A 25,090-nucleotide genomic window follows, 5' to 3' on the forward strand; every position below is an offset into this window, starting at 1 on the left:
GCCACTCTACAATGCCGAAGTCTGGCTGCTTTTGACTATTATTTACGGAATGCCGGAACAGAAATAGAACCGGTAGGCGGTACTCGGTAGCATCCCACAGCTTAACCTTCTTAAAGACGTGATCCTCATAAATCACAATGCCTGAAGAATGATACAAACCTTTTTCTCCTCTGAGAAGAGAGAAGGGTTCTTCGAGATCGAGCTGTAGTGCTGAAGCACCGCATGGAGAGGGATTAGAAGCCTATTCAGAGAGAAGGTATGAAGTAAACAAAAGGAGAGAGAGAGAGAAATGGTCAATGATCCTGATCCATTTGCAGGTGACTCAAAATATATGGAGAGGGGGTCGGCTCTGACCATTACAATGTAAGGCAAATAACAGAAAGATTCGATTGCAAATGATTGCCATGGTGAAAGGATGGGTTGCGCTTAACAAATCTTCAACAGTCTCATAACGGTAGTGCTTGCCCGTGTGATTTGAATAAGCTCTGTAGCTCAAAGGTGATGTGTATCATGCAGGTGAATCTCATATTGCTTATTGGATCCTCTGTCGTATGTCCTTTGGTATCAATGGCTTGTCGCTTGTAACAAAGAATCCGTAGCCTAGGCAAAAAATTACAGCGTGGGTAGGTAAATTACAATATATCTCAAATTCATTCCTGACTTTTAAGTTTGACGAGAATTACAATTACCTATCTAACTTCTCACGGCCGGAGATGTTTGGTTGAAAGAATCGATTAACAAAGTTGCCACTATCAACTAATCTCTGGCACGTGAAAATAAGCAATTTGTTACGACCTATTTCTTAAAAAATCATTTACGCTACCTTTGGTAAGGAAAGGAAGGGAAAGTTAAGAAAACCTATACAACATTTGTAAAGGCTTCCTTATCTTTCCTTACTTTTTCCTTCAAACCAAACATAGCCTTAAGGAATTGGTTCTCACTTCTCAATTTGTATGATTTAAGGTAATTGATATCGTAAAGAATAGGGATGATCTTGGAATTGATTTTAGACATATTTGTTCTCAAAGCTTTTGCTTTCAGGAAATCCGGGTTCGTTATGGGTATGAGGATGGGCTACCCTCTGGTTGTCTAGCCCCATGATCCCACTAATAAAAAGAAAAACAGGGGAGCAGGGTCTGTTTGGATTGTCAAACTCTTCTCAAACCTGCATTCTAAACATTGGCAGATGAAATTTACGAGGTACCGAGTTGGTCTAGTACTTAAGTAGAGCATGGTTTTTGAACTGCCATTGAGCTGGATGGTTGGACCATTCAGCCCACGAACCATCCAGGCAATTAATTCTGTTTTATCCCAAACCCGGTCCCTAGCAAAAAACTGTTAAATTAGTCAATGACCTGTTGATCTAAGTTGTCGAACCCATTCAACGGTTTTGTCTTTTTTTTTTAATTTTTTATTGTCAGAATGGACCATCCGTTCGAATCAGACAATCAAATTATCAACCCAGAAACCGGTGGCCAAAACAACTCCGTTTCCGGATCTTTTTTTAAAACCATAAAATAGAGTAGACATCTCGTTTATTTTCCAACGTGCCCTTTTGTTAGAGGGTAAAAAGCAAAAAAATCAAAATCATTTCTGTTCGAGTCTTGCATAATGAGTGATTTACTGATTTTCAAGAGTTCGGAAAATCATCGTTTTCTTTAAAAAAAATGTTTTATATATTACCAAGACAATTTATTCAGAAAGACATGCAGTGTCCAGCCTTACATTGAGAATATATTTCCTAATAATGTATAGCTGGGCCCGTTGGTTGCAGAGTGCTTATGGGGTTTTTGGCTCTTTGCCTTTGGAGATCCTATAGAATCCCCTCCCCTTCAAAAAAAACCCTAGTGGCCGGCAGTGAGATACAATCCATTCCAAATCTCTGCTACGAGGTTTGACGGTCCAAACTCGCGTGCTCATTTGTATTTTGTCCATTATACTTCATGTTTGTATTTGCAGCAAATCTAGGGTGGGTGGCAGTGTGGCACCTTTCAAACATGATTGTCGTTTCAGGAGTCAAGAGTATGAACGCGTCAATGCCCACATACTCTTCACTCTTTAAACGTCTCCGATTTTTCCGCATGCCAAGGAAGCTGTTGGGACTGATACCTTGAGAGATTGCCTTCCACAATGTTCCATAATATATCTCTGCCGGTTATTGGGAATTATCTCCTGACATTTCTGATATATCATCGGAAGATATCCCAATACACAGCAGAGATGTACTGTAGAATCATTGTGGGAGGCTGATTTGAACTCATACACGTTGATGCTCAGAATATATTACACGTGGCATGCTTTAAAACTTGTAATACGAGCTCCGAGAACATGGATTAAACAAAGTTGATCTGAATGTTATGCCTACCTCTAGTGTAGACTGTAGAGAGGCAACATCTGCAGCATGCAATATGTAGAGCCCAATATATACACTTCATGCAGATAAATCTTTAGGCAAAAAACTTGAACCAGAGAGAAAGCAATGCATCATAGTTGAGCATTTGATGTTGTTAAAATCTTTAGGCTGTATTTGGTTGCAGCGCAAATTTATTTGTATTAGTATAAATGTATGGGAGTGCAAATGTAAAAAAAAAATACAAATTTTTATTTAATTTTATTTTGGATTTTACTTTATTTTGCTTCATGTCTTAATTTACTTTATTTATATTGTAATCAAACAAAATAAATTAAATTTTAAAATGAAAAGAGGTTAAATTTACACTCAAATCATTTGCACTGCCATAATTTTACATTAATACAAATTTATTTGTATTGCAACCAAACACATACTCTTTTTTTGTAATGATAAATATATCTTATAAAACGTGAGCAATATAAGGCTCAAAGATGTACGAATATTTTCTAATCTGAATCTTCTCAACTACTTTTAAGAAGGTTTAGCAGAGTTCTCATGTTTATTTTATTTATTTTTTTTTCGATAAAGAGGATCCATTGAAAATAGTCACGGATACAAACTAATCCCCCTTGTACAAAAGAGCATATTCAGAACTGAAAGGGGAGAGAGTTCTGACAAAAAAAAACTTGGTTCCAGAAGTTCTTTCTCTACGAGCTAAATTATATCACATAAAACGACAATAGAGTTAAGAAATGATCCAAAAGAACCTTCACGTATGTTTTCAGTGGTCCCTCTAATCTTGGTTAACAAATCCTTGGCATTAGAAATTATAACAGCTCTTGTGATGCCCAACTGATCAATCAGTCCTTTTATGCCTGTGATGATTGCCTAGAGCCAGAGCTCACTCTCTGCGGCGCCATTTGCATAGCAGGTCACCAGTTGCTGCATTGCATGGCCCAGGTCGTGGTATTTAGATCCAAAGAATTCCAACATAGCCCAGGCCAAAGTAAATGAAAAGAAAATCGTTTAATCCTGACGTATTTGAGCTTTACTTTACCGAGAAAAAAGATTTCTTTTCACATTTTTGAACTGTGTAAAATTTTGAATTGAAGGTAGGGGTGGTCATAAGCCGAGTTTTTCTTTGAGCTCGATTCAATTTAAATCGAGCTTTAAGCCAAGTTTAAGTCTAATATATAGGCTTACTTGCTAGTTGAGCCAAGCTCGAATCCAGTGAAGATCAGATTGTAAGGCTCATGAGCCTAGCATAATAAATAAATAATTTTTATTTTTTTTATATATATATAATACATACATATACATATAATAAATAGTTTTTATAATTCTTAATTTTTTGTATGTAAAATATATATATTTTTATTATTTAAAAAATGGCTTGCAATTGAGCTAAGTCGAATCGAGCTCAAACTTACGGGCTTTGAATCGAGTCGAACTCGAACTCAAACTCAAATCTCTAATCTCTAATTCGAATCAAACTCAAATCTAATACAATTTTAATAAACTGAGATCAAATAACCAAATATTCAACTGGATTCGAATCCACCCCTAATTGAAAGAAAAAAAAAATACATCGATTTCTTTATCAAAATTGGCAGCAGAAACCACGCACTTGGATTCCTTTTTTTCTGGGTAAAGCAAAACTGTACTATGCGAACTTGGTTCGGAAATAGAAAATTAGCAGCTACCATATGTAACAGTAAAATATTAAAATTAGGTAGAGTCTGTCTTCCTCCTTTCTTTATAGGTTTATAATAGGATAGGATTATAATTTTAAATTCGTAATTGGGTTTGAGAAAGCGCGATGTGTCTCCATTCATTTCACACGTGGAGGCACGAGACTTGATGCATAGTCCCATATAGGATATAGCTAGCTAGCTATATATGGAACTATATATATATCCTTCTTCTGAAACTAATTATTTTAACAAGTCAAATGAAACTTCGCTTACCACGCTGAGTTCATTTATTTCCAGAGTAAGGCTTCATAGTTCATATCTAGGGCATGAAATAGATTGGATCTGGATTAGACCCACCACTTCTAGATCCAATATCTAGACCTTGCAATAATTCAACTCAACCCGTAAATCCGATCGGAAAAGGCGGGTTTGGATCCCCTATGTAGTGGCCCGAGTCAAAAGGCAACTTAACCTGATCGACCTGACCCAAAATTTTTTCGGGTTGGGTCATGTCACTTCTTTTCAAATTGGCATTGACCCAGACAGTTAAACCTGTAACTTTCAGTTAATCCAAATGATTGAACCATTGACTTGTCCATAGGTGAACTCTAAATTGAATATTTCAGAATTAGGGTTTAGCTTTTACCTGCCAACCCGATCCGACCGTACTGTCAGGTCCATCCATATCTAAATTGGGGTAAATGGGTGCAGGTGCAGGTCCAAACCGTAGATTGATCTCATAGGTTGGGTCCATATATAGCTGCTGATCCATTTACGCTTGATGGTAGAATAAGGATCGGTTCCAAAGGAAAATAATCATATACGACGGGATCAGTACTTGGTCCACACTTTTATCTGACTGACCCATAAGAATTGGAAGGAAACATTGATTACTCAAACCCGCTAAAATACAGGTATGGATTTCCAATAAACCCCCTCCATTTCATGACCTACCCATAACTCATTTTCTTTGAAACAATATAAGATTTCTTTAGATGTCAACGATATACCTCTAGTTCTTCATGGTTGAAAGAGAAGCTCTGTGTAGAGAAAATCGGCCCAATTCTATAACTCAAGTAGCCTACAATAATTCCAGGAGAAAATCTATGTTGTTAATTAATCTCAAGTATGATAGGCTACTAATTTCTATCTAGGCTCCATTAAGTGTCCCATCACCACATTCCTATCTATCTCTATCCCTTAAATAAAAACAAAAGAGACCCATAACCCTAAAGTGGATAAGTGAACCTTTCCCAATAGTAAAAGTTAGAAACTTTTGTGGAACAATAAATGAGGTATAAGCAGAGGAGGATCGCCAAGGGAGGCGAGAAGACACAGCGTCGTGTTGTGTTTGAAGAGGATGTAATGTGCCTGAGCATGATAATATATTTACTTATAAAGACGTTTTTGAACTTTTGCGATAATTTTTTAAAATGTCTAAAACTCACCATGTCAGTAAGTTTTTATGTTTTAAAATGTATCTTATGTTGGTGTACTGTTAAATGTCAATGCTTCTTAAAAGAAGTGTCTATGTCAGCATAAATAACAATTTTTATGACCAAATTACTCTTGGATGGTGAATTAGAGGAAAAATAGTTCTTTTCAGTTTTTAAATTTAAATTAAATTTTTTTTTCTTTTTGCATTTTTAGTGTTTTGTTATAATTTCCAATGTTTTTTTTTTAGTTTTTGTTTTTTTTTTTACATTTTCTATTTATTTACAATTTTTGTGTTTTTCTATGATTTTTGGTGTTTTTCTACAATTTTTATTTTCTGATTTTGTTTTTCAATTTCTATAGCTTCTATAATTTGAAAATAGTTTTTATTTTGTTTGCAATTTTTATAATTTTTTATATTTTTGTAGTTTCTATGTTTTTATGTATTTTATATTTGAAAATGTTTTTTGAACTTTTTTCCTTTTTTTCATGCCTAAATACTAAAATGGTAATATATTAACACCCGTTAGTCTGTTTAACGTCAAGTTAGTGACATGGTGAGTTTTAGATGTTTTGAAAAGTTGTGGTGAGTTTAAGAGAAATGCTGAAAACTCATGGTGAGTTTTAGAAAATTTCCCTTTTGAAAAATATTTTCATTCAGTTCTTTAAATTTTTTATTATTTAAATTTTAAGATTATCCTCTTCTTATTTATTTGAATGATTTATGATTTTATTAATTTTTTAAATATAATATTGAAGTCCTCCCAGTTGTTCTAATAGATTCTTAAGTTTTTGGTTGGATTCAAATATTCAAATGAAATGGTAGAGGTTTCCCTTTAATATATATAAATTCATTGTTTCATTTGATTTTTCTTGATTTATTGGAGAAATGAGTGGATATTTTTTTATGTTTTAAGATGATGAAAGACATGAAATAAATAACAAATTTTGAGAAGTTTTTTTTTTTTTCCTATGCTAGTGAAATGATTGTTTTTATTTTAGCAGATTTTGTTTAGAGAAAATGGAGGTATTTTTGGTCAATTAGGATTTACGAGAAAAGTGCAAGAAAAAGATAAAAGAAAGTTTTAAGTGCACATTTTGGTAATTTAACGCATTCTGCCATTGGACTTAATAGTTAGGGGTGAGCAAATGGGTAGGTTCTACCTAGAACCAAATGGAATCGACCTTGAACTGACCCTACCCAATCTGTTACAAGGTATGGTCTAGTTCCAAATTCTTGGAATCGACTCCTACCCATGTTGGTTCTAGGGCCTAGGGGTTTACCCTACTTGAACCAATTTGATGAATCAACCTTGGTGGTCTGATCCTAAAACGAACCTTCATAGGGTAGGTTCCAGTTCCAAAAACTTGGAACCGACTCCTATAGGGTAGATCCAAGTTCTGCCATGGAACTGAACCAAACCGACCCATGCTCACCCTTATTAATAGTCAAGGGTAGGGGTGTTAATGGACCAGTTTTGGGTTGGACCCCGTCTAAATCAAAATCAAGTTGGATGGATTTGACAGACCAATAAGATATATTGAGTTGGACCAGCCTAGATCTAATGGTCCAAAGTATTTATTGAATTGGACTGGACCTGGTCCATCCATAATAGTTTAATATTGGATTGGGTTGGATTGAACCAATATTTGGTCCATTAATAAAAGATAAAGACACATGTGTCAATACTAGATTTTAGTTAGTACCAATTTAAATTAAAATCAATTTGAACAGATTGGATGGTCCAAACATTGAATTGGATTGATCCAAAATGGTCCAAATATTCATAAGATTGGATTGGACCTGATCAATCTGCAATAAACTCATATTGGACTGGATAAGATTTTGGACTTAGAGGAAGTATTTGTCACTAGCCATAATAATTTATCCTATATTACATATATATATATATATATTTAGAATATTGTGCCTGTTTTTTTCCATGCAATAATGAGTACATGGTGGCATTGGGGACTGAGTTTATAAGCGACCAATGTCCTTTCCCAAAAGAGTTAGCCCTGGCCCCGCACTGCAAACCATGTTACAATTTCTTCTCTTTGTTCTCTCAATGCAAGGTTGCAAGCTTTTATTGGATAAATATTAAAAAAAGCTATAATAAGCCTATAACCCATTAGGTTAAAACTTACAAGCTGCTTATAGTCTTGGAGGCTGGAGCTAATTTAAATATTCTTTTCAGCAAGTAGTTTTCCTGTCGTACAGTAGGAACTGATATCATCGGGTTGGGTTGAGTATTAAATTGGGCTAAACAAGTATCAATCAGAAGACGAAGATACGCTTTTTATCCGGCAAGGTTCTTTGTTTCATCAAAGTGTAGGGATTGGAGTGGCTTAATTTTAAGTCACAGTTCTCTCTTTAATTTTAAGGGTCTTTGTAGAGGGCCACATTTTAGTGGCTTTAGGCGGTTTAGTAAACCTCTATTTTGGGTTTTTCATTGTGTGGGACCAATTATTCCACTGATTTCAATTTGGATTCTGATTCCCATCTGAACCCAAAAAAAAATGAGAAGAAGGGGGGAGGAGGGGGAAGACCATTCTGATTTCAATTCCAGAGATTTTGATTTTGATTTCAACTAACCCTAATCCTAATGTGCCTAGATGACTATCCTTTAGGCCAAAGCTCCTCTTTCTTTTCCTTTATGAAGAGACTAATAAAAAAAGCAAAGAGACATTACTACAAGCCTGGCTAACTCTTCCTCGAGAATTATTAGCAATAATAAAAAAGAGTTTCAAAGATCTTAACAGCAACTCCTCATAAGAGCTTCGGCGTCCATAAGCACCAAGCACCAGAGTGATTCCATTTTCTCAGAATGACAATCTAAGCCATTCAACCCTTGACAATTGTTAGAGAATGGTTCCTTTCTGAACAAGGTCTTCTTCATCATATTATAAGTGCTTAGCAAGAACAAAGAAAAAAAAAAGGAAAAAAAACTAATTATCACAAAGTACTAATTAACCATAGCAAAGTGAATGATAGCTTATATATAGTCTTTTACTGGTAGAAGGTAAGGTAAGATGGAACTTGAGCAAACGGTGAGATGTGCTTCTTTTTTAATTATGAAGGTTACCACTTTCTTTTGTTTAATTAAGAGTAAGTCATAAAATAGCTTTTCTTTTTCTACTTTTTGTTTCCTTCCAACTAAAACCAAACCGAGGCAATAAGGGCATCATCCCCCATTCCCCCTTGGCCCTTGCAATTTCCCAAATGATGATCTCCAAATCATCGAGGCGTTTCTCTCAACCAGCAACACCAAATCCAATAAAACAGATGCCCCAAATACAGTTGTTACTTGTTACACAACCCATCTGCTTGATATCAGAAAAGAAAGATTCCAACAAAATTACTTCAATGCTGTGTATGCTTTCACTTGATTTTAATTTTGATTTACTCTCTAACTCTATCGGTTGGCACCGGTGAACCACCTTGGCTGCTAGTCTGTACAGCCTCGATCTGTTGCATCTTGACCCCACCATTGCATGCGATATGCAGATTGAATTGAATACATCCAAATTTGACAAATTTCTTTTCAAACTTTCTCTCTTTTTTTTTTTTTTTTGTTTCTTTTCCTTTTCCTTTTTTTCCCTTCTCTCCGCCGGGGGAGGACTCGGTTTTGATGGATTCTTTTGCAGCTTGCAGGTATAGCCTTATGCTCTGTTTTAACTTTTTAAGTTGACCCCGACATCCCTTTTCCGCTCGGAATTTATATTTGACAGCATCAACCCACTTTACAGAACTGGACAGAAGTAAAACTCAACGTCTAAAATTCAAACCAACTTTCTTTTTCTGTTCTTCAATTACTATTGTCCTGCTCCTCATCCTCAGAACTCAGAAGCCTCTTCCACAAACAAAATCAGCAGCTTAAACCCCACTTCTCTTTCTATCTCTCATGGTCATCATCCCTGGTACTCTCATTCTCACTCTGTTTCTCTCTCGATCAAATAATGGAAGAAAGGGAAGAGCCGAAAAATGACAGGAAATGCTCTTCCAAGGCCGGGAGGTTCAAGGGGAGCACAGAACCTAATCAATATCAATATCAACACCACCTGCTACATCATTCCTATCGTAATGGGTTTTCCTACCAGAATCGGTACCAGGCATTCCCAGGCCTTCTTCCTCTACCTCCTCCAATACTTCTTCTGCCACTACCTGCAACCCCACTGCCCCATCAAAACGAGAACTTGAGATCGAAAGCCCATTTGCAGAAAACTTCAAGGAAGCAAAACAAATTTACTCGGACCACCTCTTCCGATACCCAGGTCCTAGTTTCAACAGCTGCACAAGGTAGTATCTTTATCTTATTGCTCGATCAGTTATTTCATTTTTATTCTTTATGTCTGTAAACCGAGTTACTGCTGACTGATTATAGAGTAATAAGGACAACCTAAGAACTCCTTTTATAAGTGAAAACAAATGCCTGAATCTCTTCAAGATGGGCAAGAACATGCTGCACCAAAACTGGAATTCTTTCTTTTGTTTTTTTCTTTTCGTTCTATCCTGTTTCCTCTTCATTTTCTTTTGTTTTTCTTTCTTGTCACCGAGGGGGTAAAACGTGCTACTATTCTTTGGAAGGAGATACTTTTCAAGATGGCCAAAGAACATACTGCGTCAAGATTGGAAGTCTTTTCTCTTTTGTACTTTTGTTTTTCTTTCCTTGTTTCCCGATTCTTTTATCTTCTGGGAGATAAAGGACGGAAGAATGACGCAGTTCTATTGGAAGGAGATGCAACCCTTTTAATGTCACCAATCTGAAGTGCTGAAAATAAGAGAACTTGAATATTGACAAGAAGATATCTGGGTTCTAACTCTAACTTCAAATTCTCGAGGTCTTTTGCCTTTCTTTTCTTTTTCTTTTTTCTTTTTAAATTACTTCTTAAAGTTCTTGCTTCAACAGACATTAGTGATTCTTTTTTTTTCTCATTTTAGATACTTCGCATTCTTCCGTCATGATATAATTTCTTTCCTTGTTTAAGCAGTCCCAGAGGGGCTCGTACAGATAGCCGAGAAGCTAAGCAATGGAGATGAGAGTGGGCAGATGGCTAGCAAACCACAGGCTATGATGGCAGCTAGAAGACCAGATCCCGGTGGTGTTGATGGTGCCGTAATTCCCTTGCTTGCTAACCATTTTCGAGTTCAATTTGATTCTTCTCAGCGAATTTTCCATTATGATGTTGACATCTCTCCACATCCTTCCAAGGAAGTAGCTCGCATGATCAAAAAGAAACTCGTGCAGGACTATTCTGCAATGCTATCTGATGCTCATCCAGCCTTCGACGGCAGACGGAATCTCTATAGCCCCATTGAATTCCAATATGACAAGCTTGAGTTCTTCATTAGGCTACCAATCCCCACAGCCAAATCATTGTGGCCGATGGGAGAGATCAATGGCACGACGACAGAGAAGCATGAAGAACCAAGACTCTTCCGAGTAAACATCAAACTCGTTTCCAAATTGGATGGACAGGAATTGAGCAACTACTTGAGCAAGGAGGGGGAGGACTGGACTCCTCTTCCTCAGGATTACCTCCATGCATTAGATATCGTCCTTCGAGAGAGCCCAACAGAGAAGTGTATACCTGTGGGGAGGTCACTCTACTCGAGCACAATCGGAGGAGCTAAAGATATCGGAGGAGGAGCAGTTGGGTTGAGAGGGTTCTTCCAAAGTCTGAGACCAACCCAACAAGGACTCGCTCTCAACGTGGATTTCTCTGTGACAGCTTTCCATGAAAGTATTGGCATAATTCCATACTTGCAGAAGCGGCTTGAGTTCCTGCGGGACCTTTCCCACCGGAAGACCAGAGGTTTGGTCGGGGAGGAGAGAAAAGAAGTCGAGAAGGCCTTGAAGAACATCAGGATATTTGTATGCCATAGAGAAACTAATCAGCGTTATCGAGTTTTTAGCTTAACTGAGGAAGCCACAGAGAATCTCTGGTTTAGGGACAGGGATGGGAAAGATCTAAGACTGGTGGATTACTTCAAGGATCATTACAACCATGATATACAATTCAGGAATTTGCCCTGCTTGCAAATTAGCAGGAGCAAACCGTGTTACCTGCCTATGGAGCTCTGTGTGGTCTGCGAAGGGCAGAAGTTTCTTGGAAAACTCTCGGATGATCAGACAGCGAGGATCCTTAAGATGGGCTGCCAGAGGCCAAGAGAACGAAAAGCCATTATCAATGGAGTCATGGCAGGTTCCTTTGGGCCAACAAGGTAATTAACAAATTTGTCGAAGAAATAAGAAAAATTCTCCTCAGTTCTCTTTCTGGCTTTTGACCTAAATTTAACTTGAGCAATAAAAAATTTGTTTTCCACTGACAGCGGCGACCATGAAAGTGAATTCAAGCTGCATGTTTCAAGAGAGATGACCCAGCTGATGGGGAGAGTCCTTCAACCTCCCAAATTGAAGCTTGGGGACCGCGGTCATCTAACAAATCTAATCCCATCCCGCCATGACCGGCAGTGGAACCTTTTAGAGAGCCATGTTTTTGAAGGAACACGAATTGAAAGGTGGGCTCTGATAAGTTTTGGGGGCACCCCAGATCAGAGGGCTAGCATTCCAAGATTCATAAATCAACTCTCGCAAAGGTGCGAGCAATTGGGTATCTTTCTCAACAAGAACGCAATCGTTAAAACCCAATTTGAATCAATGCAAGTTTTCAACAGTGTCTCTGCATTGGAATCCAAGCTCCAGAAAATCCAGAGAGCATCATCGAACAGCCTCCAATTGCTGATATGTGTAATGGAGAGAAAGCATAAAGGATATGCAGATTTGAAGCGTATTGCCGAGACAGGCATTGGGGTTGTGACCCAGTGTTGCTTATACCCCAACCTTGGTAAGTTAAATTCTCAGTTTCTGGCAAATTTGGCTCTGAAGATCAATGCCAAGGTTGGAGGATGCACTGTGGCTTTGTACAATTCATTACCTTCCCAAATACCAAGGCTGTTTGGGCCTGATGATCCTGCAATATTTATGGGTGCTGACGTGACCCATCCACACCCGCTGGATGATTTCAGCCCCTCCATTGCTGCTGTTGTCGGCAGCATGAACTGGCCAGCAGCAAACAAGTACATTTCAAGGATGAGATCTCAGACCCATCGACAAGAAATCATACAGGACCTTGGTGAGATGGTGTGGGAACTCCTGGAAGATTTCTGCAAAGAAGTTAACAAACTTCCTAAGAGAATTATCTTCTTTAGAGATGGGGTGAGTGAGACCCAGTTCTATAGAGTGCTCAAGGAAGAGTTGCAGGCCATTAGAGCTGCCTGCTCTAGGTTCCCAGGTTATAAGCCTACCATCACCTTCACTGTAGTTCAAAAGCGGCATCACACCAGGTTGTTCCCAAATGAAACTGATGACTCATCATCTTCTGCTGGAGCCAACTTCATCAATGAGAACATACCTCCAGGGACTGTGGTAGATTCCATCATTACTCACCCCAGGGAGTTCGATTTCTATCTCTGTAGCCACTGGGGAATGAAGGGGACGAGCCGGCCAACCCATTACCATGTGTTGTGGGATGAAAACCGGTTCAGCTCCGATGAACTACAGAAGCTGGTGCACAATCTATGTTACACATTCGTGAGGTGCACCAAGCCGGTTTCTTTGGTCCCTCCAGCGTACTATGCCCACCTTGCTGCATACAGGGGCAAGCTTTACCTCGAGAGGTCAGACTCAACAGAATTTACAAGAAGTAGTACTGCTGCTTCACTCTCCAGAGCTGCTCCTCCAAAGATAACACCATTGCCAAGGCTTAATGAGAATGTTAAGAAGCTCATGTTCTACTGCTGATGGTGACAACCCCGATCGATCGATGACCCACTACTACCGATTAATATTTAGTCCTATAGGCTATATCCGATATAGATAATAGAACAAAGAAAACTAAAAATAATTAAACTACGTTATTGTTAATGCTTGTATCTCTGTAACTAGCTAAGAAAAGTTTGCTTTTTTACATCAATTTGTCCCATGAACGTGCAAGCCAGCTTCCTTGGACGTACGCAATAAAACTACTCACACTTTGAAACCTAAACAATGAATGAAGCACATAGGCGTTGATCAAAAGCTTCTACCTTTCTTTCTAGTCAGTGTAGCCTGCATTTGGTTGCTTGTTACGAAACCTATAAGCGAACCGAAAGTGGTAAAATCACAAACATTAACTCTTATTGCCCATCTATTGATGATGAACTCACATTCTAAAGCTATGCATAGACATGCCATAGTCTCAGTCTGGGCCCCCCTCCCCTGAAGCCTACCATCTAAAAATTTCTTTCTTTGGAGAGAGACATGGGCCTTCTGTAGAGGTTGGAATAACTCAATCTCTATGGTTGGGAGGTTTGATATGGATGCTACTTAGCTAGCTAGGGTTGCTGTTGGGTTCATGTAGCTTTCGATATCGATACAGGCAGGTGACAGTTGAGCGACAGCTCGAATCGAGCCTACAACGTATATCTCACTATCTCCTTCTTTCACGTGGTATGTTTCAAGTTTCAACCAATAATATTAATCTCCGGTCTGTGCCATGCTTCCTTCTGAACTGTGTATTATTGCTACCATGGCTAAGGAAGAAAGTGCATGCAATATCAGATATATGTGAATCTCCGGTGTCAGTCAAGTCGGCTTCCTTGTGTCGTGGTTTCAAAGCCCGAAGCGTCTGCGTCGTAAGAAATACATATCACAATTCACAAACAAATTTTCCTTCTGTTACGTGGAAGACTAGACTGGTTCAAAAGGACGAGAGGAGAGAGAGATGAAGAAGAATATATCAATATAGGTCGTAGGGGTAGTTCGGGGATAGAGGGCGAAGTGGAAATAATCTCAGAATTCGTATAGGACTACTGGAGAGAAGCAGAACGATATGTTTCATCATCACTGCAACATTCCCATTTTCCATGCATGCAAACAGCTTTGCATGAAAGGCATGGCAGAGACAACCATTGAGTAGAGAGCTAAAATATTAGAATAAGCTCTACGTGGGGGCCCACATAAAGGAAGACACGGATCAACCCACAGTTCGTCAGCAGCAACAGTAATAAAGTGAAGTGAAATAGAACGAGAGCGGGAGAGAAAGACAGAGAGGTAGATAGCAAAAGACTAAAGAAAAGATGGGAGTTGCAGGGTGACCACTGGAAATCTGACTTTCGTCTTCCCTTTTTGTCTCTCACCGTCTCATAAGTCTTCTTTCTCTCTCTTCTCTAGTCCTTCATCAGACCATAGCCATCGTCGCAGGCTCCTCATTTCTTGATCAGCAAGTCTCACATGTGGCTAACTGACTATCTATCACACAGTTTTAATTTGGGCCATCTGATCCATGGCTTGACCAGAATGAATCAAGTATCCTTTTTCCAAATTCCAGTGAAGGATAAGTAGAAAATGGAGGATTCAACCAGATTTCAGCATAATGATAATTAGAATAGTAATAAAACCAGCATCCAATACTTGTATGAGCTATTCTTTATTGGGGTATCCTCAACTTATGATCTATAAATTTTTTGACCAAACAAAAAAGTCTGGGTCTTTTAATTATTCTCTGTATTTGGGGTTACAGTACTCTATCACAGAGGCAAGTAGCAACAAAGGATCAGCACTTTTAAGTACTGGAGTTGGCCAAAGAAAGAGACAGAAAGACGCATTGGGTGTGGCCAGTGGGGACTGACTGCTAATCTTCTTTCACTTTCTTTTCCAAGCATTTATTTCAGTCTGTTTTGTCGCCTTTTTCTGTAAACCACCTTTTGTAATGGTGTCCATTTATCAGGAAACGGAGCAGTGCAATATCTTTGATTTTCCTTTTCCCTTGGTAAAATGCTATTGCTGGCACTTGGCGGTAGTAGTCTAGTAGATGCCCATCTGCTGCCTGGGCTAGGCTGTCAACAAGCAAGCCACAGTCACCTTGGGCTCCGTGGAAACTTGGCCCCTTTCTCGTCTAGTACCCCTTCTTATCATCGGAACCAAGTGCTCTGCTCTGTTCTGTTTTGGCGTTTCCAGCGTTGTACATACAAAATTACAAATGCAACCGGGTTGGATTTGGATAGGATGTACACTCCACCACACCTTTCGTGAGTTTCGACTTTGCCTTCCACCGAACCGGTCTGCTTCTGCTTGTGACTTGTGAGTTGGGGTCGAGAAATGGAAGATGAAACGGGTCAAGTTCGGACTTAATTTGATAGCCTGGGCCTGGTAAGTGGCTTGAGCATTTCTTAAATTTTGACCAGATCCAAATCCAATGGCCTGACAAGACAAATATAAAATTAATAGAATTATATGTAAAAATAGAGATAAAATACTGAGACCTGATAGCTAGTCATTTGCATCTTTAAACATTTCTAAAACCCTAAATAACTTGTTCCTTGTTTTATGAGATCATTTTGCCCATTTCTTTATTGCATAAATTAAGGTCTCAACTTTTTATATCTTTTTTTTCTTAGGGACCATTTGATAATAGCTGAATATGTTGAACTTAAAAAGCTTATTATTTTGTCTTTTAGTAAATAGGTTTTTAAGAAGTTTATGGGCTACTTAATGGCTGAAACTGAAGTTGGGGTAGATCACTATACCAGTGAATATGGATGGAAAATTTCCTCATCTTTGTGGTTTATGGGAACAGAAAAAACAAAGCAACAAGTCTTTCACTTCAGAAACTTCAACCATTATCAAATGATCTCTTAGACTTGAATGACCAAAGTGTGTTGCATCAACACCTTGGAAAGCAAGTAACACTCCCAAAGAGATACCACATGGATGATGTCCATTTTTCTCATTTTCCCCATTTTCTTCTCTCACCTAATCAAACTTTGAAGGGGCATTTTCATAAATTTACCCGTATTGTCAAACCTGTTAATGGGACAAGCGTAAAGTGTTGGAATCAAAAAGTACATGATAGCTCTCTATCACAATCAAAGAGCAAGAGCTAAGTGTCACCACCCCAAAAGTACAAGGTAGTTTTTCTATAAAAAGAATGATGAAACAATCAAATAAAAAGAAGGGTAAATTATACATTAGTACGTTATGTCTTGGGACTGGTCTCACTTTAGTATTTGAATTTTAAAATGTGCCATTGAAATACTTAAATTCTCAAAACCTGCCAATTTAGTCTAAAATTGTTAACTTATGGCATGCAAAAGGATACAAATATCTTTCGAGTTTTGAATAGACAAGAAAATCATAATTTTGAAATGACCAAAATAACCATGTTTAAATCCCTTTTCACTATGATTGGGCACCACTATTAATTTTATGCCCTATCCTTTCTATCCAAGAACTAGTGTTTCCTACTAAAGAAGCTACATGGAAATATGTCATCCAAGAAGTTGATGTCCTTGCCGGAGAAGAGGGATTTACACCACCATCGTTGTAAATTTGTAATCCTTTTTTCTAATTATTCAATCCATAACAAATGGGGATTTAGACCGATGTTGTTTTTGAAAAAGACAAGTAATTCTTGTCATTATTGGGGATGATAATCAAGGTAAAATGGTCTCAACGATATTAAAAAACATAGTTTTGAAATTTCTAAAAAATTTAAGCCACACATATCGTCATGTGATACAGATTAATCCCAAAGTACAGGATACTAACATACAATTTATCCTAGAAATAATTGCAAAAGGTAAGAACAATGAAAAATCTATTCAAAACAATTTAAAAAATCTTGGTTGTTAAGAAAATTAAAAGTTTATCTTTTAAATGACATGGGTGAAATGATTGGACTGGACATCTCCACCAAATGCACCTCCCTCCCTCTCTCTCAAACTTCCCTTTAATCCTATGATAAACTTCAGCTTTGCACATTTCATATGAAAGTTAAAAACAAAACAAAAGACAAAATAACTTTAAATACAAGTTAGAATGTGAGACTGATTTGGAATGGAGTGGAGATAGGGTCAATTTAAAGTGTCATCCGGTACTGGACGATTTGGAAAGGCCATAGGAACAAATCGTTGGGTCACTATTTACACGCACTATGAAAGAGACTTCATTCGTTGGGTCACTATGACCTTCAATTCTTACCAAATAAAATAAATTGAACTAAAGAACAAAAGAAAGGAAAAAAAGGGCCATTTAGACTCAATACCCAAAAGAAAATTTATATTTACTATTTCTCCCAACATTCTGATTTATCAAATAATATTTATGACCTTCACTTATGGTCCTATTAATATGTATCAAGTTTATTGAGTCTAATCTGCTTATAAGACTGATTATACTTGACTAGCCTTTCTCTTGCTATTTTAGCCATTGATGACTTGGGCAATTCTCTTATTCCCTTATCAGAATATCTTCTATCTCCCTTAAAATTGATAATTTTAGACATCTTAATCATACAGATAAAGCATAAGATTTATGCATAAAAATATCAGAGATATTCGTTGTTGTATCCCCAATAGGAAAGTGCCTTAGATTGTGTTGGATTTTAATCTCATTAGATATTAAATTTAATGAAGTTTGATTGATCAATTACATAAAAATACATTTGCATACATGTCTTGAAAAATAGTTTTTTCTCTTATTAAAATCAGTTTTTAACTTATCCCACATTGGAAAATTACAAGACTTGTTTTGAGTTTTTAAATAATATTTTATTTACACTCCTTAGAAATAAAGATGAGAGTAGGAGGCTTGCTATCGTGCAATGCATGTGTGCAGTGCAATGAGGCATTTTAGAGGTGCACTTTGCACGAGGGTGACTTTGACTTTTAGTGCGAGGCTAACTGTTGAAGCTTCATTCAATCACGTGCGCGCATGTGGTTTGAGCCAACCTCATGTTTAATATGTTCTTGCATCAACCCTTGTTAAGGGTGGTTATGCCAAATTACACTAAATGTCCAAAATTTTAATTTTTTTTTTATACAAATCTGTTTGTAGAAAATGATTTATTTAGAGAAGTGATAAAGACTTTTGGCCGAAATACAAGGAATGTTAAGAAGGCAATGCCCCAAACTAGTTTCTGCACAAATGATTCTTATCATTTAGGAAGCTCAGTAAGGCCGCATTTCGCATTCCTTATTTTAATAAGACTTTTCTCCTTTTTACAATTAAAAACCAATTGTTTAGGATTAAGTCATTAAAATAAGAAATGCCAAAATGCAGCCTAAGTGTATAACTTAACGAGCAAAATTTTTTATTTAGTGATATCATTTATGTATGAATTGCATCAAAACAATAGCCATACATATATAGATATCTATACAGAGGGTGATTATCATAAATGCCATGTTGACATTAATATGAAGAGAAAACACCATGTTACCAAAAACCAATGATAGGGGCCGGGTTTCAGTGTTTGGTTTCCTATTCCATCCAGTTTTAGAGTACCAACCCATAACTTGACATTCTTTGATGGCGTTTATGCCTTTATGGTATGGTTTTGAAGCAACAAACCCCTCGGTATTCTAACGTTCTTAGTAAAGAATTTTCACTAATGCAAGATTGTGATTCAAATAATCGTGTATCTAAACCTGTCCATTTGATCAAAGATCAACGGTTATAATAAAAAATTGCACCCACACGTTTTGGATTGCATGCATGGTTAAAAAAATAAAAAACGAAAAGACCAAAATCACCATGGTTATATGGTTAAAAAAAAATCAATTTCAACTTCAATAACATTGAAATCCAATTTTTCAACCATAAATACTACCAAGGTAAGTGTATCTATCCATGTTCTTTTATTTCTCATTGATTTTAATCATAAAAATCCACTATTACAAGGGGTACTTTTTTCCCATTTAAGTGTTGGCAACTTTCCCCCAATGTGGAAAAGTTATTTATCCATATGGGCAGAAAAATAGACTTTTCATGGTCCTCATATAAATCTGAGAAAAAGAACATAGGATTCTTGGTCAATAAGAATCAAAATCCCATTGTCCAACTTCCCCCTCTCAAAATCCAGAAAAAGAACGCTCCTAAAACTGTTTGGTTTGAAAGAAAAAGTAGGGAAAGGAAAGGAAAGATAGGGAAACCTATACAAGATTTGTGAAGGTTTCCCTACTTTCCCCTTCCTTTCCCTACTTTTTCCTTCAAATCAAACATAGCCTAAGATTTTTTTATTTTTCAACCAATAACCATGGTCCACTATCAAATACGCTCCTCTACTTGTACATCTTTGTATTTGTGAGGCCACCATCTTTGTAAGTACGATTGGACAGTATAAATGCACACAAAATGGTTGTATGATTGGACAATACACTCCTCTACATGCGGGCCATGCTGGGCCTGGGGTTTTAGGTCCATGGGCCAGCACAGCATGGCACAACCAAGCGAGTCATGTCGCCCGCGGCACAACCCATATTATATATATATATATATATATATAATATTACATAAATTATAATTATATAATAATATATAGTATATAATGTATTAATAAAATAAATAACTTTTTTAATTTTATTATACTAAATTATTTAATTATTGTATATATAAGCAATTGTATAAGCAAAATTCATATAAAATTAAAATTTTAAGTTTTTTGTCAAATTTTTTAAAATAAATAGCTTTGGCCCAATGCACGGTCTGACCTAGCCCAAGACTCGGCCCGGCCTGACCCACGGTATAACATGGGCTTGGGCCATGGGCCGTGTCGGGCCAACCCCCAAAATTTTCATCGGGGAGAGCCATCCGGCTGGTACACTTTACACCTCTACAAGTCGACCATGCAAAACGAGAGATCAAATGGTTGTGTGACATATGCACTTGATGACTGTTGTATGCATGATTTTCAAAACCGGACTAGATTGCACAATCGGATCAAAAAACTTAACAACCAGTTAGATAATCGATTCTGTTTTATTTTAAAATTGCTTTTTGGCCAAAACTATTGATTTGGTCAGTGATCCATTGATCCAATCACTCAAACCACTGATGTGAAAAATGATTTTTGGCTATTTTTATATTTTCATTTTTTAAGTTAAAATGGGTCATCTGTTCGAATAAGATGGTTAGACCTTTCAACCTGGGAATCAGTTGTCAGCTCCTTGTCCTTTCTGGTTTCAAAAACCTTGGTTGTATGGCATTATTCTTAGTTAAGCAAGCAGCTCCTAACACCGTTATCAAGTGCAACTTATCTAGATTTATAAAAAGAGGAGTCTAGATCTTTTTGAGGGTGTTTGGTTTCATGGGCGTTTATTTAATAAGCGCTACTACATAGGCATCACTTCAATAGCTCCCCTCTCATGCTCTTTTGTATGCATTGAGAATGGCAAAAATAGAATTCGGTTTTTGTGCACAACTACCATTTAGGGAATTTATTTTTTAAAACTTTCACGGTTAGCGTTTACTATTACGCTGATGTGATGCCTAATGGCGCCTAATTATTACAAATAATTATAATTGTTACCTCTTTCGATTTTACAAGTAAATAAAATACAAACGTTAAATAAAAAAAGTAAAGAAAACCAAACACAGAAACAAAAAAAAAAAGAAAAAGAAAAAACAAAAACACTAGGAAAATCACAGTGCTAACAATTCTCACACATAAGAACCTGTACTTGTACACATTTTTTTAATGAAAACTTCCATTGTTGAGGACAGGTGATACAAACCTATATTGTGCCTAGCATTGTTTGTTATTAGCATATTCAAAAGTATAAAAGAGGATCAAGGGGTGATCTAGTACCTATTTGGGAGAGCTTTTTTAAATAGCAGCTTCTAGCATTACATAGATACCTATAAAGCTATTAAACCATGTTAAAAAAAAAAAAAAAAAAAAAAAAAAAAAAAAAAAACAGAATAAAAGAAACTTAAATTGATCCGAAAAAAAAAAAAAACAACTTTATGCTGAAACTAATTAGCTTGTCCGAAACATTTCAATCAACACAGAAGCCCTCCCAAACAGGTTTCATATATGAGTCTTTGGATCCGACAGGCATACTTGATAAACGACACCTATCCTGCAAATCTGTTCAAGTTATTGCCAAGTTGCTGAATGTACTGAATGATTTATTGATCTTTTTTATAGATAAAATAATAAAATGATAAAATATATATATATATATATATATATATATATATATATATATATATATATATATCATAATGTACTCAACTACAGCTTCAGGCATTAAGAAACTCATAACCTTTCTTAAAAAACTTAAAGACAAAGCAATAAGCTATTCAGATCAAGCACTTCAGCCATTACCAAACGGCCCTTAAAGCGTGCTTATACCAGATCCGAGTCTCAGTAATCAGAGTTAAATGTTGTTACGTCGGAGAAGGACATGTCGACCCGTTGCAAAAAAGTTCAAATTAACCAGAGCCACCGGCAGTTTCTCCTCTTCCCGACGGATTTGGTTTTTACGACAATTACAGTTCCGACGGGTTTTGCATCGCACCATCGAGTATCAACCCACAAATAAGGCTACAGTCAACAGCTTATCAATGCAACCATGTTATGACTTATGACAAGACCTGCACTCGCTGTCATGTTTCTCCCCTTCAAAAACTGAAATTAAACACAATTAATTAGCAAGAAAGTCTATATATTGATATCAATCCAAATAAGTTGAAAATTTCAGACACAGAAGCACTTATTGTATGTCGATGGTGAAGTCTCTCTCCTTCTGATTCCCTTAATATATTTGCCTAAGCAAGCAACACTGAAAGGACAGTTCGGTTAAGAATTGGGCGAGAGCGACTGAGCGACATGCTGTCTAGCAATCAAAACGGTAGATAGGAATAGACAGAGAGGGACAGGAACACTGCTACCCTTTCGTTTGAGTGTTTGACAAAGCAGGGCAGAAGTCGTCAAACAAGAGCAGATGTCGCTTTCTTGCTTGTTGCTTCTGATCATATATAAGAATAGTAATAGACGAAACGGGGGAGTTGATTAGAATGAAGCAGTAACTCCCGTGCGCCCAGCATCTTCCCTTGCTACAGTAGTACGCAGGCATTACTTTGGCAGCTTCTCTCCGGACTCCGGGCAAAGCACGTTGATTTCCCGTGATTGAACGTTCTCTTCTCCGTTTCTTAGAGTTGAGGAAAGTAGGAAAAACCGCTGGTAGCTGGGCTTGATTTGACAACATGGAGGTGTTCGGTTTCCTTGCGTTTTTTCTCACAAAACGGCAATGCAATGGTATGGTCTTTTCTTAGGAGTTTAAATCTGCGCCCCACAACCTCCTACAGCACATCCCCGCCCTGTATTGTGAATATCTCTCAATAATAGTATCAGTTTCGAAGATGTCATCATCAATAGATGTTTCTAATACACGGTCATGATGTGTTGCAGGATGTTGTGGGGTGCAGATGTGAATTTTTTTCTTAGGTGATGTTTGGCATGGATGCCATTGCTTTAGAAAATAACTAGACATAGTTGTCACGTAATAGAAAGCAGTGCTTCAAACATTACTCTCTTGTTTGGTATTGTTGATCTACACACTTTGGAAATAGGAAAAGTGTGGTTTGGAGGAACGTCAAATTTCAATATTTTTCTGAGAAAACAATGCATTGCCGAGTAGTGCAATGATGTGGCATCATGTTGAGTATTGAATAATATAAATCAACGTTGAAAATGTTGTTGTCATCACTAATACCAAATAAAACTAGTATTGTTTATTCAGAAAACACATATGTGGCAGTACCGATTCCAAACAAAAAATAAATAGTGCTTACAACTCTACATGTCCAACACTATTTTTATGAGAATATACAATATTCTCAGCACTGATGCCAAACACCTACTTAAAAAATGGTAAATGCTTGGAGGTATTTAGTTTCATTGCTGTTTTTATTTTTTTAGAAAAAACTGCACGAAGTGAGCCACATTTCCTAAAATGGCCCAATTCTTGAGAGTTGAGAATGGATGTATTCTTTTTTCCGTTGCATTTTCTGCCACCAACCGAACAGTATGTTCCACCCTTGAAGAAGAATTACTGACGTGGCTCCGGCATGGTGCCATTTTCTAGAAACCAAAAACTACCTATGGTTGGTTTTGTTTCTGAAAGCAAAAACAACTGTAACATATGAAGAAAAAAAAGCTGCTAGGGCAATATTATATTGTTTTTCTTGATATAGCGGTTGTTTTTATTTTTAAAAATAAAACCAATCATGTTTTTCATTACTCCCTATTTTTTTAATTTTAATTTCTTTTTTCTAATAAATTGAAAAACTATGATACTTAAATTCTAGGGCGATCACCAACGTGCGTAATAAAGACAAATATCTCAAAAACAAAAACAATTGACACATCAGCAAAAGTAATATAATTCTACTAACGTGATAATTATTTTTGTTTTCAAATGCAGAACCGACCATGCTGTTGTGAACTCCCTAAATGAACCATACACGTGATTTAGCATCAAATCTCTGTAATACTAATGGATTTCAACCCAATTTGCCATGAGACTTGGCAGAGTACTTAACCCTATAATAAATGGAGATAGAATGGAATCTTTTTGGACGACAAAGATTGCAACCTAGGGTACCACTACCAGACCAGAGGTTTCCGCAAAAACAGCCTTAGTGATTGGACTAAAAATTGGAAAGCTCGTAGGGTCTTTGATTCACCCTTGAGCTAAGGATTTAATCATTGAACCTGTGAACATGTTAAAAAAAAAAAAAAAAGAAAAATCGTACTCGCTGCAGCACTCGTCCACCTGTTCAATCATTCAATCCAAACCTAGTCTTGACACCATTACAATTCACATGTGGGGTCGACCTTCAGGAATCTGAACGGAAAATTTAGTTCTTGAATTTCTACTCATTTAGTCAGTCCTGCATTATTACTCTTCGAAGGCAAAGAACATGGGATTGTATTGTGTTTTGAATGGCAGAATGGCTTTGTACAAGTAGGTTTCTTTGCGTTTTGGACCCACATAACTCTACATTAGCCACCCATGTTGATGCCCTTTCATAAGAAACAGATGGCCGCTTCTTTATGGTTCCATGGTCCTCCATTAGTCCATTCTGTCATTTGCCTTAACAAATACTTAAAAAACAAGAGTAGAAAAAATAACTGAACTCAAGCTGTGGATGATCTAATGAGCAAGGTTTAGCTGAATGCTTTAACTGTTTGGCGGAAGATTCTATGCCGGTATTTAAATATATATGGGATTCACATCTTTTATAATGGGGCCATGAATTTATTACTGACGTGAAACCTCATTATTAGTTCCACAGCCCATTGAACAGCTAATTACAGGGAGATAATCACTTGGTGTCACTCCAAAAGTGACTTTGTATTAACAAAAGTGCGTGAATTCGCTGAACTTGGCTGTGTTAAGCCTTAGGGGCTGTGCATCTCTATACATGTAGAGTGAGAGATTGGCTGCCTATTTGGCTGGGCTAATCACCAGATTTTTCTCATTAAACATAACTTGCTACCTGTATGGGCCCCAGGAAGCCAGAAGCTGCTGCTCTGCTCTTCAGCCCACCCAATTGAGTACCGAGTGGTTGAGTTGTGACTTACGAACCATACACATTTTAAATTTATATAGTTCTTGTGAGGCGTTATCATTGGTTACACAGCCAAGTGCCAAGTTCACCTAATTCAGACCTGGAAAGGTTCTGGCCTCGGGATTGACTGTGTCAAACTTCAGCCCTATGCACATAGATTTTTAAAAACTTTCAAGAGGTGGCACAAATCCATGACATGGCTGGCA

The 25,090-nt window shown here is 37.2% G+C and overlaps 1 protein-coding gene across 3 annotated transcripts; it reads left to right on the forward strand.

Moving 5' to 3' along the window:
* Positions 1–9,028: 9,028 nt before the first annotated feature.
* On the forward strand, positions 9,029–13,458 carry AGO7 (Argonaute family protein). Of its 3 annotated transcripts, none has more exons than XM_088982335.1 (3): positions 9,029–9,781; positions 10,474–11,707; positions 11,816–13,458. In XM_088982335.1, the coding sequence occupies exons 1-3, from the start codon at positions 9,442–9,444 to the stop codon at positions 13,284–13,286; spliced, it is 3,045 nt and encodes a 1,014-aa protein (XP_088838461.1). In that variant the 5' UTR covers positions 9,029–9,441; the 3' UTR covers positions 13,287–13,458. The 3 variants fall into 3 exon arrangements, with proteins under 3 accessions (XP_088838461.1, XP_088838460.1, XP_088838462.1); XM_088982334.1 differs by having other exon boundaries at positions 9,299–9,781; positions 10,471–11,707; XM_088982336.1 differs by lacking the exon at positions 9,029–9,781 and adding an exon at positions 9,927–10,323.
* The last annotated feature ends 11,632 nt before the right edge of the window (positions 13,459–25,090 follow it).

The sequence above is a fragment of the Nelumbo lutea genome, chromosome 4 (assembly GCF_056320005.1).
Source record: "Nelumbo lutea isolate HS-2025 chromosome 4, American lotus-T2T, whole genome shotgun sequence".
Taxonomy (NCBI): domain Eukaryota; kingdom Viridiplantae; phylum Streptophyta; class Magnoliopsida; order Proteales; family Nelumbonaceae; genus Nelumbo; species Nelumbo lutea.